Source organism: Peromyscus eremicus, chromosome 2 (genome assembly GCF_949786415.1).
Source record: "Peromyscus eremicus chromosome 2, PerEre_H2_v1, whole genome shotgun sequence".
In the NCBI taxonomy this organism is placed as follows: Eukaryota; Metazoa; Chordata; class Mammalia; order Rodentia; family Cricetidae; genus Peromyscus; species Peromyscus eremicus.
The window spans coordinates 116,123,168-116,139,148 of NC_081417.1; the positions used below are offsets into that span (position 1 = coordinate 116,123,168).

A 15,981-nucleotide genomic window follows, 5' to 3' on the forward strand; every position below is an offset into this window, starting at 1 on the left:
GGCTTTCTTTCCTCTTAGTGTCTTTGTGACCCCTTGCTGATGCTACCTTGACAGTTAATCTGCTCTTTCGTATTTTTTTTCCCCCTGATACAGTCTGTCTTTAGGCTGGATTCGATGTCCTGCTTTCAAAAACCACCCAGTGTTCCCCCACTCATGCTCACATGTTGCTCTTATATTTAAATACAGGCCTGAAGTCATAGATGGTTTGCCTCTGGCCCCCTTGAAAGACAGTTTTCAGACTGTGCAGTGCAACTGCAGTGTTCGGGACTGTGACTGTCATGTGGTAGTGCCAAGAGCCAAAGTCAACCACTCTCTTCTGATGTACTTGGAAATCACATCTGCTGGAGTGACTTTTCAGTCACCTCTAATGACAATGCAGCCCATGCTTGTCGGTAAGTTGCACGTCAGAATGATAATAGTCCTAAGAAATCAATTGCATGGAGGGGTTGACAGGTTGTTTGCAGGTTAAAGATCTTCACTGGCTTACATCACTTTGATCAATGCTGAAAATCCTGGTAATGTAGTACTAGGGTATTCCAGGCAGCTTCTCCAGTGTGTTCACAGTAGTACATGTCTCTAACACTAGCGATGAAGCCGTCCTTTGAAGCAGTTGTGGCCTCTATAAGTCTTGGATTTAGTGAATGAATGTATATTATTTGACCATCACCTGTTTACATCTCAGATGTAGCACAAATTTTAAAAGTTCTTATTAATAAAAACAAACCCAGTGCCAGTTATTGGGGTGAATGCTGGAAGATCAGAGAAGTAGAACAAGCCATAGGTACCTCACCTTGCCAATTCCTCAGCTGATCCTGTTTTCTCAGACTGGAAGCTTCTGAGTCCTCATCCGAATGAATCTCAGCTGAACTGTGCTGCTCAAAGCCTAAAAGCTTAACCAGCTCTAGTTCCTGTCCTCATGCCTTATACACCTTTCTGCCTCCTGCCATCACTTCCTGGGATTAAAGGCTCTTGTTTCCACACCTGGCTGTTTCAAATGTGGCTTAGAACTCACAGAGATCCAGACGGATCTCTGCCTTTGGAACATCCCAATTTTCTGGCCTCTATATCTAGTTGCTGTTCTGCTCTCTGACCCCAGATAAGTTTATTAGGGTGCACAATATTTTGGGGAACACAATACCACCACACTCAGATAACTATTTCTGAAAATTATTAAAAACATTTTTACCTGAATATTCCTCCAAGAAATATATCTTAGTAGTCATGGGTGGAGGGACTATTATAGGGGCTGGAGACACCATGAGGAGCAGGGCAGGGTTTCTACTCACACAGCAGGCCTGTAGTAGTGAGCAGAGTCAACAGTTGACTAGTAAGCAGTCAAGCCGTCCACTGCACAGCCTGAGTACAAGACAACCTCACATGGGTGGAGCACCCCATTTTCTTATTGCAGAGATCCTCAAGCCTCCTTTAATAAATTTAAATATTGAGTTCATAGATGTGAATAACATGTGCAGGTATTAGGTTACTTTCTTAGTTTTATATGCACGCTGATGTACAATGTGTTCAATTGTATGTAACTCAGCAGCTTTACTATTTTTTATTTCTGTTTTCTGAAATGATAACATGCAACTCTTCATATGTGTGCATGTGTGTGGGCAGGTGCACGTGGAGGTCAAAGGTCAATGTTGGGCTTCTTCCTCTATTGCTCTTCTTTATTTAATTTAATTAATCAATTAATTAATTAATGTGTGTGTGTGTGTGTGTGTGTGTGTGTGTGTGTGTGTGTGTGTGTGACAAGGTCTCTCACTGAGTCTGGAGCTCCCAATTTGGCAAGACTAACTGTAACCCACCTATATTTGGCCTCTCAGCACTAGGACCACAGGCACACACGACCATGCCTGGGTTTTATGTGGGTGCTGGGGATCCAAACTCACAAGATAGGCACTTTATCAGCTGAGCCATCTCCCCACCCTCTGAGCAACTCTCCACATTTGCCTTTGATTCATGGATCTTGGTGTCCCTGGAAACACTTTTCCATTTATCTGTGACCATTTTCCACACAGTTCCAAATGTTGCTTCTTTTCGTATGACTTAAGATGCTACTTTTGATCCCTGTTTAACATTTTATTTTAACTTTCAAGCAATTTGTTCTCTAGAGACACAGGCATGACTTTTTTTTTTTTTTTTTTACAAAATAATGATAATAATACCCAAGCAATTCAATTGTGAAATTATGTCACGGGAAAAAATGATAAAATATTTATTAACAACATATGTTTATCTTTGCAAAATTAGTTCTACCTGGTAATTTAAAAAAGCACATAGATCAGCATTGCATTTAATTTGTTCCCCAAGTAGAGTAGGTTAAGGGAAAGTGTGACCACAGAATTTATATATATTTGGAAACTCTTAATTCTGTCCTAATGCAGAGATAATTTTAGGGAAAGACCAGTTTCTTGTATTTGGACATAAAATATCCAGAATTTGTAAATGCTGTGGAAGAATTAAGATGTAGTATGTGAGAGTGTTGGTACGGGAGTTATTATTTCTGTTATGGTGGTTGTGGTGGTTGGAAAGAAAATGGCCTCTCAAAGGCACTATTAGGAGGTGTGGCTTTGTTGGAGTGGGTGTGGCCTTGTTGGAGGAAATGTGTCACTTTCAGCTGCTGATTTCCTAGGGTACTTGAATGTGTGCATGCGCATGCATGCACACACACACACACAAATAAAATAGATTTTATAAAACAATCAAAGCATGAATTTGTGATAAGCCTCTTGAACTTCAGAAGTTAATGTTTTTCAATATTCTACTACAATGTGATTTTTAATGGCTGCTTGAATTTCCTTTATGATGTGAACCATAACTTGTTAAAGTAATCTTTACCTGCAAGATATTTAAATTGTTTCTTCACATATTTAAAAGGTTTTCTTATTGGTTGAAATGGTCATGTACTTATATATGCACATATACATACAAATGTCAATATGCACATGTACACTTGAACTTAGATTTACCTGGTTCAAATTAAGCTACAAGACCCCATTCCTATGTCCAGAGACAGTCAGGGCCTTATAATAGCACATTATTGCATGGGAAATTCGTTTTGAGTTGAGTAGGTGTGTTTGGATTGTTATTTTACATGAACAGATATGCTGACTCTTGCCCAGGTCTGTGCATTTTCTGAATATTGTTCTGCACACTGATGTTGTCCTCATGACCAGTGAAAGCAAGTACAGTGACTGGAACTAGGCGGAGACTCCACATAGGTTTGAAAATTACTAGGCAAAGTGAAGCTAGGCAGACTTTTTATGGAAGGAAATTACATTTATCCAAACAATCCCACTTACTGGTTTATCGTCTTTCCCACAGAGGGAAAAGAGAGACAGTGGTCTGCTGTGATGAGTATGCTACAAGGGACGGGCCCATCATGCATCTCTGCTTTACCTCTGTAATTAGCCCTCACATGATTTAACTTTTTAAGTATTTGAAAGGCAAGCTATGCTGGAAGTTCATTTCAACCTCATTTTACTCGGATATGATTGCCATGAAAATTGCCTGAGTTAAAAGTCTTTTTTTCCCTCCTTAAGTGAAACCTGATCCACCGTTAGATTTACAAATGGAAATCACAGATGATGGTAATTTAAAGATTTCTTGGGACAGCCCAATGGTGGCACTCTTTCCACTTCAATATCAAGTGAAATATTCAGAGAATTCTACAGTTAAAAAAGAGGTGAGTATATTTTGGTAAAGAAAGTGAAACTTAAGAAGCAATGGAAGATTCCTAAGTCTCTTAGAAATTATCCATGCCTGTGCTTTCTAGAAAGGATTGAATTATATTGAATATTACACATTGAAATAATTTATACACACTACGGAAAGTCCAGTTATGAAATTTCAACATAACCGTTTTCATCTGTAGAGTGCTGCTGATTTACATTGCATTCTTACTTTTCCATTGCTCAGTGTGTTTACACACAACGTATGCATTTGTGTTGTGAAGTCAGTCAGCATCCTCTTTGGCCTATGCTAATGTGTTTTTTGAGTGCCTGTTTGTTGCCAGGAGCTATTCTAGATGCAGCAACATACTTTGGGATCGAAGAGGATGAGGAAAGATTGCCCTAGTAAGTGGAGGTTTCAGAATGCCTCGTTGAGAGGGTGATATTTGAGCAAGGACTTGGAGGAGATGGCTCTGTAGGGGTCCGGGAACTGGATGTCGAGTAGGGAACAGCAGTGCAGAGGCCAGTGTGGCTGAGACTGCCAGTGAAAACAACTGGCAGTGGATGACATCAGAGACAGGAGTGGGCGGGGAGGAGGAGGAGGAGGAGGGGGTCACGAATGGCCTGTGGGGTCATGTGAGGAGGAGGTCACGAATGGCCTGTGGGGTCATGTGAGGAGGAGGTCACGAATGGCCTGTGGGGTCATGTGAAAGCTTTCGTAGCACATAGTGAACTAAAGTGTTGCATCATTCCAAGGTAGAAATCAATCTTTTTAGAACTGCGTTACTCTTCTGAAGCCTTATTTTTACAGGGAGCAGTTCAGGAACCCTCGATGTCAGGTGTATAAATGCAGAGTTAAGGCTACCGTGAGGTATTTTCTCATAGTAAGTCAGAAATCACAGGACTGTAAATATGAAGGTCCTGATACTGTTCTAGGCATACCTTATGCTTTTCATGATTTTTAACCTATGACCCCTTTATTCCTCTCCCAGTCTGGAAGTGAGCAGGGAGTTCAATTGAAGCACATTAAAGGAAAACTGAATGTGCTGCACAGGCAGATCCTAGCTGGAGTGTGTTTTCTACAGGGTTTGGCCTTGGGTGCCTTCCCCTCTGGTTTATAAATGGTGTGTTGACTCATGCCCTGTAGTTCAGGATCATTCATGGCCTTCTTCTCGTGCAGCTTTCCTCTCTAAGAGCCCCACAACCCTCTCTACACCTCTGCACATTGTTTTCTACCAGATGTACGATGGATGGCAAAGTGATTGCAGGATTCCTAAAAACTTTGGTACCATTTCCACCAAATCCTCAAGACCATATTGGAATTCGTATTCAGTTACTACTCGTTAATTGTCACAATTGTTTGATCTATTTATAAATTTATACTGACAGATGCATTTGTTTTTCATTTGGTCATGGATCTCTGTTTTAATTCTGTAGCCAGACAGTTCGTCTATAAGATTATACTTCTTTGAGATTTGCCAAGGCTTACCTCTTATCAGTTTTGGCAAATGTTCCTCACCACTTGATGCTCTGCTGTTTCAACCTGACATTTAACAGGTTGCCGAAGTTGTCTCTGATCCTTTCCTGCTGGTACACAGTGTGCTTCCTGGATCTTCGTATGAGGTTCAGGTGAGGAGCAAGAGACTGGATGGCTCGGGAATCTGGAGTGACTGGAGTTCGCCTCGAGTCTTCACCACACAAGGTAGGCCTTGTAAAAGCTTCTCTGGAAATGTTTTCCCAGTCCTGGGCTTCCTTACCATGGGTGTATCATGAGCATCTTCAATTTTTATTTCCCACAACAAGAGGGGAAATAATATTAACATTTTATTTTCAATTCGTTTTGGAGACAAGGGTCTGGTTATATAGCCTAGCCTGATCTTGAGTGTTGGGAATAAAGACATGTGTGCCTATGCCCTGCTACATTTTTACACAAATCTTGAGAAGGCTCATTTGTTAATGAAAATTACATCAGAGTTCTTACGTATTTGTTTCCAAAGCACCCTCTTATGGAGTTATTTTTTTAATATGAAAAAGAGAAATATTTAGGCTGGGCATGGTGGCCCATGCCTGTGAATTCCAGGATTCTGGAGCATGAGGCAGGAGGATTATGACTTTGAGGCTGCATAGTGGAACACTTCAAAAAGATAAAAAGTTAACGTGAAATGTCCACTTTAAAAACCTAGAGTGTATACCACTTATGTTGTTAATTCTTTAACTTACGTTTAGAATCCAAATGTATTCATTTGAGATAAACATGTTAAATGCTTACTTTTAGAGGTGTGTGTGCACACGTGAGTGTGGGGGTGGGGTGGGGGGGAAGGGTGCCTACAGAGGCCAGAGGTTGACTTTGGCTATCTTCTTCCACCTTCCCCTTATTATTTGAGACAGAGTCTCTTCCTGAACCTGGAGCTTGCTGATTCAGCTGGGCTAGCTGGCTAGGCGAGCCCCTAGGATCCTCCTGTTGCTGCTTTCCAGTGCCCAGATCACAGGCTTTGGTTATTGTGCTCGGCTTTTTACGCAGTGCCGGGGATCTGAACTCAGGTTCTCAGCCTTGTGCATCAAACACTTCCTTTAGTGAGCCATCTCACCAGCCTGCTTTTGGAGTTTTCAGAGTGAAGTCTTCATACTTTCAGAGTTGGCTTAAAACAAACAAACAAACAAACAAACAAAAACAACAACAACAACAAAAAACCCTGCTCATGTATTTTTTATTAGCTATAATTAATACGGGGAGAGGGGACAAAGAACTCACAGACCACACAATATCATGAGATGCATTACAGGGGAAAGAGAAGCATCTTCATTAGCAACATCCTAGAGTCTTGGTGCATGCATTCCTGGGGAGGGGGTGGACCTCCAATTCCTGGTGGAGGGCATTCACTCATGAAGAGAGGCATGCACATCAATGTTCCTTGAGCAGGGCGCAGGTCAATTGGTGGGCCTAAGAGTGGTCTCAAACCAGGCAGAGGAACTCCAGTTCCTGGAGATGAGGCTGCAAGTAGGGATGGAGTGCTCTGTCCTGGAGGGTACCAGGGCTCACGGAATGCCAGCAGGAGCAGCAACAGCAGTGGCTGCTACTGTGTCTCTTACTTGGTCATTACCTGCTGGGATGGACTCCAACCACTTGGATAGGACCAGGTGGTCCAGCAAGGGTCTGGGGATTAGGAACACCAGTTGCCCTTCTAACCCCAGGACCTCTTGTAGTGCCAACAAATAGTACCCGAGCAATGCTAAGTATTTTTAGAGGGTGGACCCTCTACAACAGTGCATACCATATTTTCCCCTTGTATTGACATCAGACCCTAAAACTGTTTGTGGGTTGTTTTTTTCTTTCTTCCCTTACTCTGGCTATTTTGCATTCTTTGGTTTGATCCCTGGATTCATCATAACTCAGAGGATCAAATTTGTATTCATGTCAAAATCCATCAAAGTGTCAGTAAAATCCAGCCATTTTGGAGGATGCATCTCATTCTGTAGTCAGTGTGTGGCAATATCTTGCCACTGTTTCCTGTAGATGTGATTGCTGTTCCACAGTATCTGGTGTCAACAGTAAAAAATTGATTTTACCATCAGATTTTCCTACCAATATTTAAGCTTGGTAGAAGCTTTTCAAACTGTGAGTGGGTCCTGTTCTTTTCTTGGAATCAGCTGCCTTGATGTTCCTAACTGCTATAACAACCTGTTGGTATCAGCTAAGAAAGCCTGGTACAGCTCTACCTGGAAATCCACCCCAGAGCTTGTTACTACTCAGAACACTGTGAGTACAACTGACACTCTTGGGTGCTCATTGAGGCTGGCCGACATTTGACCTAGACTTCCACCTCTGGCACATGCAATGCAGCAGGCCTTTGCAGGTGTGAGTGATCTCCTGGGCTCTCCATCTGGCTGCAGTGACTCACAGACCTGTGTGTCTGGCATCCAGCCACCCTCTCCTCTCTGCCTACTTTCAAAGTTATTTTTAACATCAGAGAAACTGTGGTTTGTTCACAGGTTCCCCGGAGAGGTGAGATGCAGCATTTTTCAAAGCCCTGAGAATCTTGTGCCATTGCCAACCCTGCCACCGTTGAGTTGTGATTTTAGGAAGACGCTTAATTGTCCTTTGGTAGTCTGCTTGTTCAGCTTAACTGGAGTTAGTTGATTGTGGATACACAGAAATGGCAATGTAAAACATTGAGCACAGTCAATCTATTTCATTCAGCAAGTTTCCTTATTGATTACATTGTATCGAAGAAGTGTTAATTAGTCAGAAAGCAAGTTACATCAATGTCTTAGAAGCATTGATTTTGGAGTCCGCCGGTTTACACAAGAGCCATCATTATGATTTCTTTGGAGAGGTTTTTAACCTTTCTGTGCCTCAGTTTCCTCGTCTGTAAGATCAGGATGTTTTTATATGGATGGCTTTTGTGTGGTGAAATAATACAATGGAGTGTGTATCACAGCACCTGACTCTTAACAGACATTCAGTGAACATCAGATACCATCTTAGTTTATGAGATCACAGCCTATGTGTTCAGAATCTCAAAACCTAAAGAGCTGGGAAGAGCGTCACTAATTACTTGACACAAAGTAAGATCATGAGAGGGAGCTAAACCAAGTGTTGAGACCTGGGGGACCCCGGGGACCTGGCATGGGGAGACTTAGATGGGGATTTATATCTTTGTTCCTCAGATAACTTTCTACTGTCCCCATGTATGTAATAAGATGCTGATGATTCAGCTTTTGAAGTTTATGGTTAGTTCCTAAGGGAAACTGAATCTTCTATTAGCAGGTCTTACTGACTAGCTGTGCCCTATGAGTCATATGGGGGGAATGAAAACCACAGTATCCCAGGTGGAGGATTCTGTGTGGTGCCTTTATTAACCACTGGGCAATGTGCTTAGCTTCTATAGAAAGATGTTTCTTTATTTTCTTGTTTTACTTCATAATTAAAATTTAAAAGTTCCCCCCTTCAAGAAATAGAGGCAGCATTAGAAGAATCAATGTTGTTTTTCAAAGCTTGCTGGGATTCAAGGCTGAATATAAATGCTATTTTAGAAACTTCGTATAATATACTGGCTTGTTGCATTTTGCCAAATATTTGATCTCATTCAGTTTAGGTCTTTAGATAGATATGTTTTCAGCTCTGTTTCTCTTTACAATGTACGTCAATATCTGCACGTTTATATTTGCTTGTTTTTTCAAATGCCAGCTCACACTTTGCATTCTTATATAATATAGTCATGTGGGGGTCCCTGCAGGTATCATACAGGGAAGCAAACTGCACAAAGAGATAGGAATGAAAACCCAGTGCAGATTGACTTTGTCAACCTGGATCAGACTTCGGGGAGTTCAATGTCAGCATATTTAAAATACAGTACAATTTGGGAAAAGGTTTCCATGCAACAATCAGTGCAGGTACACAATAAAGCTTAAGATGTGACTACACAGAAACTGGCAAAACACATGTGACCATGAGAGTGGGTTCTATAGCTAGAAGACCTAGAATCCAGTGTGGTCTCTGATGATAGCATAGAGGTTAGCAGGCCATGAAGTAGTCGTGACATCTCCCCTAAGGATGGGTAACAGTCTAGGGAGGGAAGAGTCTGGGATAATCATTCTGGGGAATTAGGGTGAGAGCTGTCCTTTCAGATAGCAAAAAGGTCACCAGATCATTAACTTCCACTCTCAGCTTTCTAGATGGAATGTAGGTATTTGATTTGCATCTCCTCCATTGAGGAGACACCTCTGCATGATTAACATTCCTGGTTCTCTTAGTGCTTTCTTGTGAAGATAAGGACCTCTGTGCCCTCAACACAGTCAGACACAAAGCACACACACACACACACACACACACACACACACACACACACACACACACACACACACCCTTATCAATTAGCTTGTGTAATAATAGTCAATCATATGACTATTAACAGCTAGTCTTTTATTTATAACTCAGGTGTATCTCTACTTCAGACATCCTGAACAGAAAAATACGGGGGAAAAAAGTGAGTAAATAGCTACCTTCTAGTCAAAATTCCCCTCGAAACTTGATTGTAAAAAATGAAAAATGAATTTTGGCTCTTATTTTAGGTTTTAGTCTTGACCCAGTTGCTTTGAGCCTGTAACAACACAGTCTGTCCGCAATGGGAGCCTGCAGGAGAGGAGATCTGTTCAGCTCACTGCTGCCAGAATGCAGAGAAGTGAAGAAGGAGCCTGGATCCCTATCAGGGGCACACTCCAAATGTCCCGACTCCTTCCACTAGACGGTCCCTCATGAAGGTTTTATAGATCCCAATAGCAGCACAGGCTGGTATCCCAGCCTTTAGCTTCTGGGCTTTTGGAGAAATTTAAGGTCTCAACCATAATGCTGCCTGGTCATCTCAGATGGCTTAGCTGCCTCTGAGGGCTAGTAGGTGAGGATCAAGAGAAAGAAACCCACTGTATAAGAAACAAACCAAGAGGCTTGCAGTGGAAACGAAAACTAGTCCACTTAAGAAGCTCCTCCAAATGTTTCTCTTTAGAGTATTATCCACTGTGCTGACATAATGGCTGGTGATGTGTGCTGAATCACAAATAATCTATATAAGCAGGCTCCATGTTTTCCCTTTAAAGAAAATTCAGCACATCTGCTCCTAGAATTAAAAAGTCCATTTTCTGGGATTGTGATAAACACATTCTAAAAGAACTTTACCTAACAATGCTTTGATTCATGGCCTATAATCTTTGAGTAATTAATATCATTACTATTATCACTAAAATATCTCCTTTTAATAAAATTCATTAATGTAGATATTGTGAAGTTATCAGTGGTTTTTGGCCATATAAAGAAAGTCATAGCTGTTCTATTCTTCAAACTAAATTTTGCATAATATTTACTAGGATGGGATTTGTGCTCTTTTGAAAATTAAGTATTCAGCCGGGCGGTGGTGGCGCATGCCTTTAATCCCAGCACTCGGGAGGCAGAGCCAGGTGGATCTCTGTGAGTTCGAGGCCAGCCTGGGCTACCAAGTGAGTCCCAGGAAAGGCGCAAAAATACACAGAGAAACCCTGTCTCGAAAAACCAAAAAAAAAAAAAAAAAAAAAAAAGAAAAGAAAAGAAAATTAAGTATTCAACATTTATTTAATATGTTTCATCAATTTTTGGTATAAATTTATAGATTGTCACTTTTTATTTTTGTGTTAAAGCCTAGATTTAAGCGTTTAATCAGTCACAAACCATACATATTTCAACTTTATTTCTCAATTAAGCCTCACTAGATGAATTTGATGTTGAAATACCTTGAAGTTTTAAAAATAATCTGTAAATGAAAATGCTTATTTTATGAGAGTTACTCTGTCCCTTTCTAGAAAATAAGAGTAGCTCTGAGGCTTTGAGACAGTTCAGTGGTGAGGCTGTGGTACACACTGAGTGGAGTTAGTCATCTCTCAGGTGTGTGACAGGCACAGGTCAGCAGGGAGTCCCATTCACGTGAAGGCTGCATGTCCTCGAGGCTGGGATTATAGTCATGCCCAGAGTCCAGTGCTTCTGCCCAGTGCGATCCTGTTTCTGTTTACCATAGATACACTGAGTGCAAGTGTCCAATGTGGATGGTACATATAAAACCATCAGAGTAAATTTGTCATGATATTACAGAGCAAACTATTTTACCCATTTCTTTACCTGTTTGTTAGAAACTCTCGTAAGTATGAAAAAAACAATAGCAACAACCCCCTTTCTGTCCGGATTTGGTATCATAGTGATCTGTGCTAAGAACACGTGCTATGTTTCACCGATTCTCTTGAAATTTTAAAACTACATTTATTTTTGCACGCACACATGGGCCATGGGGCACATGTTGAGATCAGAGAACAACTTGTAGGAATCAGTTCTCTCATTCCATCATGTGGGTCCTAGGGATCAGACTCAGGTCATCAGGCTTGAGTCTTTATCTGCGGAACCATCTCTCTGGCCGTTCTTTTTTCTTTTTTCTAATGTTTATTTATTTACTTATTCTTATATGTGCCCACATGTACACATTCAGTTTTAAATAGTCTGGTAGAAAATGAATCATGGTGGAAATAGATGATGCTCCATTTAGCTAATTTTGCCTGTCACTTGGAAAAATGACAGTTGCTAAAACATAGTTGTAATGAATAAGCCCCATGTTTGGAAGCTTGTGATGGTGTTCATGGAGGCTCTTTTCATTTGAGAGCAGGGATTACTGGGACTCTACAGGGCTGTGCAGAGCATCAGCCTGTTTCTCAGTGCACTTACTTGATTTTTGGCAGGGTAACTAGGAATGTGGGGATCTCTTTCCTGTGGTACAGGCTGCTCCCATGATGCTTTCTGTTTCTATCTGAATGCCTATCTTTCTTTCTGTGTTACAGATGTCATGTACTTTCCACCCAAACTTCTGACAAGTGTTGGATCAAATGCCTCCTTTCATTGCATCTACAAAAATGAAAACCAAATTATTTCCTCAAAACAGATAGTTTGGTGGATAAATCTAGCTGAGAAAATCCCTGAAATACAGTACAGCGCTGTGAATGACCACATTAGCAAAGTGACTTTTTCCAACTTGAAGGCCACCAGACCTCGAGGGAAGTATGCCTATGACGCAGTATACTGCTGCAGTGGGCAGGAGTGCCATCACCGCTACGCTGAATTATATGTGATTGGTAAGCACCCCAAGGCCTAGTTCATTCTGTCCCACAAGATCGCTCATCATGAACTATGTTAGAGCCCTATGAAAGATGTCAAGAAAATGTTTTTTCATGATTTTTGGTGTTCTACTTCATATTAATATTTTAATGTGTTTTAAATAGATGTCAATATCAATATATCATGTGAAACTGATGGGTACTTAACTAAAATGACTTGCAGATGGTCACCTAGCACAATCCAATCACTTGTGGGAAGCACTGTGCAGTTGAAGTATCACAGGTATGTATTATGTTTGCTTCTTTGTTTTTCCCTGGGCATGGCTCAGTTAGATTTTCTGTTAAATCTATTATGATAGCAGAAATCTGGCACATTTTTCTCCCTGAGCAAAAGTTTGAATATAATTTGTTAGAAAAATTGTGAGGAATTATTACATAAATTGTAATCTTTGAAAACATTCACACCTGAGGCCATATATATATATATATATGTTTTAACTTCATATTATCATGTCTGCCAACCAGTTTCCTGGGATTGCATTTTGACTCTTGAGTGACATGCAAGAGAGGCAAGAGATTTATTTCATATGTGGTGTATTTAGGCTCAGAGAATGGGCTAAAGTAGGCTGTGCAAAAAAAAATTGAGGGGGCTGGAGAGATGGCAGAGGTTAAGAGAACTGGCTACTCTTCCAAAGGTTCTGAGTTCAATTCCCAGCAACCACGTGGTGGCTCACACCCATCTGTAATGAGATCTGGTGCCCTCTTCTGGCCTGCAGGCACACATGCAGGCAGAACACTGTATACATATTGAATAAATAAATCTTTTTAAAAAAAGTTGAACATCATTCAGCTAAAGGTCAGTATTTTAGGAAAAAGAGGCAAAGGGACAAGATTCTACAGGATGGGACTGTGTTTTAGAATGGAGTGAATTAATTTAGGATGAAATAGTGGTTAATAAGGGATAATACGTTCCATCAAAGAGAACTGTGTGCTTATTTATTTTTACCTTTCTTTGTATTTCTCTTGTCTCAACATAGCATGTGTCCTAAATTGCCTCTCTGTTGAGAGGATAAATGCCTCCTTATTTTTAGAGGATCCCATGGTAGCCGTCCAGTATGTTTGTTACTCTATACTCTGATATTAAAATTTGTAATGGAGAATCTCAGTTTGTGCAATGTGCCCATTTAGTCTTGAAATCTAAAATTTCAACTCGGAAACTATATCTATCCTCTCAAATCCTGTGATCCAAACTCTGTCCCTCATGATCTGCGTTGACTCCTCTGCAGTACTGGAAGAAAAATGGCAATTTCCATATTTCCTAAATGGGAAAAATTATTGTCTTTATCTTATGTGCTATGAATATTTTTTAAACCAATTGAAAGTTCGTGATAGGCTATTTTAATTACATGTCTTCCCATGCATTTTCACATGCAAATGTATGTTTGTCCAACACCGTTTTATAAGCCCCATGGCTCATTTCCCATCCAGACATTCACCAGATCCTCATGTAATCAACTACAAATACTTAGTGAGGTTTTGGACCTCCCACATGTTAATTTCCTTGTCTGTAAAATTCCAAGTTGTCTGTAAAATGGAGAGAATGGTAGGATTTATATGGTTTGTAGGGGGCAATTAATGGCATTTATTGGCAATTAATGGCATTGTAGTTAAGTAACTTAGTGTCTCCTAGGAAACATTGCACTAGAGCAATCAATGAATTGCTGTCATGATGATGATGCTAATTGTTCCAAGTTAGACCTTTGCCACTGTGTCTGCACTGCTATTTTCTATTCAGTGACGATTACAAATCCCTCTGTTGTTGGTGTCTCTCACTCACCACTGGCTATCTGAACACACACACACACACACACACACACACACACACACACACACACACACACAGATAACCTTGAGCAGAAAATATTACAAAGATGGTAAATAAGAAAAGATTTTAGTATTTTCGTTTTCTTTTTCCTTTTCATTTTCATCCCTGTTGAGAGAGTAGTCACAGCTTTCGTCTTTTAAACACCATTTTCAGAGCAGTGTCAGAAGGATCATTTCAAAGAGAAGAAACACGTTGTGTTCTGTGAGGAAGTCGGTTGGTTGAGACCTCTAATGTTTAAAAAAAAAAAAAGTTCATTTCTGAGAAAATGAGTAATACATTTCACGACCATTCATGTATGGAGCAGGATTTGGCATGCATTTTCATTACATCAATTTGGACTAGAAAGTATTAGGGAACTGTCAATCAAGCCAAATGTTCCCATCAGTTACATTCTCATTTTCTGTTGGAATTTAACTCACTGTTTAAAGTGAGAAGAATCTGCTTTCCCCTCACCACAGAAGTATCCCCAGTCCTGTTTTCAATCCTTATTGCTACAGTCATGTCACTGATGCAAGCCTCTAGTATAGGGGTTCTCAACATGTGGGTCCTGACCCCCTTAAAGACCTCTATCTCCAAAAAATACTTACATTATGATTCATAACAGTATCAAAATTACAGTTATGAATTAGGAATAAAATAAGTTTATGGTTGGGGTGACCACAACCGGAAGCTGTTCTGAAGGGTCGCAGCACTAGGAAGGCTGAGTGGGCTGGTGTAACGATCACAGTCCTGCACTCTATTCCTAACCTCCCTTCTTGTCAGCTCTTCCCATTTCCTTCACTACTCCTTACTCATGCAGTATGTTTATAGTTACTGTTTTTGTGGAAAGGCTAAGATCTGGAGAGAGCTAGGAGCTCAAGAGTGCCTTTCTAATAAAAGCACCCAGTTTTAGACAGAGAACACGATCTCTTCTTTTGAACAACAAATCAGATTTCTAAAATATCTTCTTCCTCTTATTAATACTGCACATTAACTGGATATATTTTTTTAAATATTTTTTAAGGAGCAGCCTGTATTGTTCCGATAGTCCGTCTATTCATCCTGCATCCGAGTCCAAAAGCTGCATCTTGCAGAGGGATGGCTTTTATGAATGTGTTTTCCAGCCCATCTTTCTATTATCTGGCTACACAATGTGGATCAGGATCAATCATTCTTTAGGTTCACTTGACTCTCCACCAACGTGTGTCCTTCCCGACTCCGTAGGTATGTGTATTTTCCTTAAATTTGGGTGCCATTTTCCAATCACGCTAGATTTTGAAGAAAAAAAACCTGATTTTATTTATAGAGGAATTGGCCTTAGGTAGATCTCTAGTTTTGAGTTTTTGTTACCATATTGAGTCTATGTTTATATTCTCTGTAGCAGGTTTGTTTATAAATATGGATAACAGATTCATAGCTCTTGGACACTTCTATGCAACACTTTCTGAGCTGCATGCATCACTGTGAGTGCAATTTTGTGAGGATTTTCTGACATATAAAGGATCCCTGCTGTGTAGTTCTGAAAGCACTTGCTATTGTATTTCTGAAAGTTTCATTTGGATAATATAAGCTGAGTAATCATATTTCAAGACTTTAATTTGTGAGGCTAGGTAAGAGGCATTTGAAATATCTAAAGAAAGTGAAGAAAATGGACAAAGATGATGAGATCTGTAATGATATTCACAGATTTTTTTTTTTTTTAAGCATTGAGATCAAAGCTGGGTGGTGGTGGCGCATGCTTTTAATCCCAGAACTTGAGAGGAAGAGGCAGGCAGATCTCTGTGAGTTAGAGGCCAGCCTGGGCTATAAAGTGAGTTCCAG

General features: G+C 40.4%; 1 protein-coding gene across 2 annotated transcripts in view; it reads left to right on the forward strand.

Annotated features, from left to right (window-relative positions):
• Positions 1-15,981, forward strand: part of Lepr (leptin receptor) — a 73,817-nt gene that overhangs the window by 19,555 nt on the left and 38,281 nt on the right. For both annotated transcript variants that reach the window (XM_059254582.1, XM_059254581.1), the window contains exons 4-9: positions 187-392; positions 3,546-3,688; positions 5,232-5,376; positions 12,024-12,314; positions 12,462-12,579; positions 15,185-15,384. In XM_059254582.1, coding sequence (XP_059110565.1) covers positions 187-392; positions 3,546-3,688; positions 5,232-5,376; positions 12,024-12,314; positions 12,462-12,579; positions 15,185-15,384 — 1,103 coding nt within the window. The remainder of the gene's footprint in view (positions 1-186; positions 393-3,545; positions 3,689-5,231; positions 5,377-12,023; positions 12,315-12,461; positions 12,580-15,184; positions 15,385-15,981) is intronic.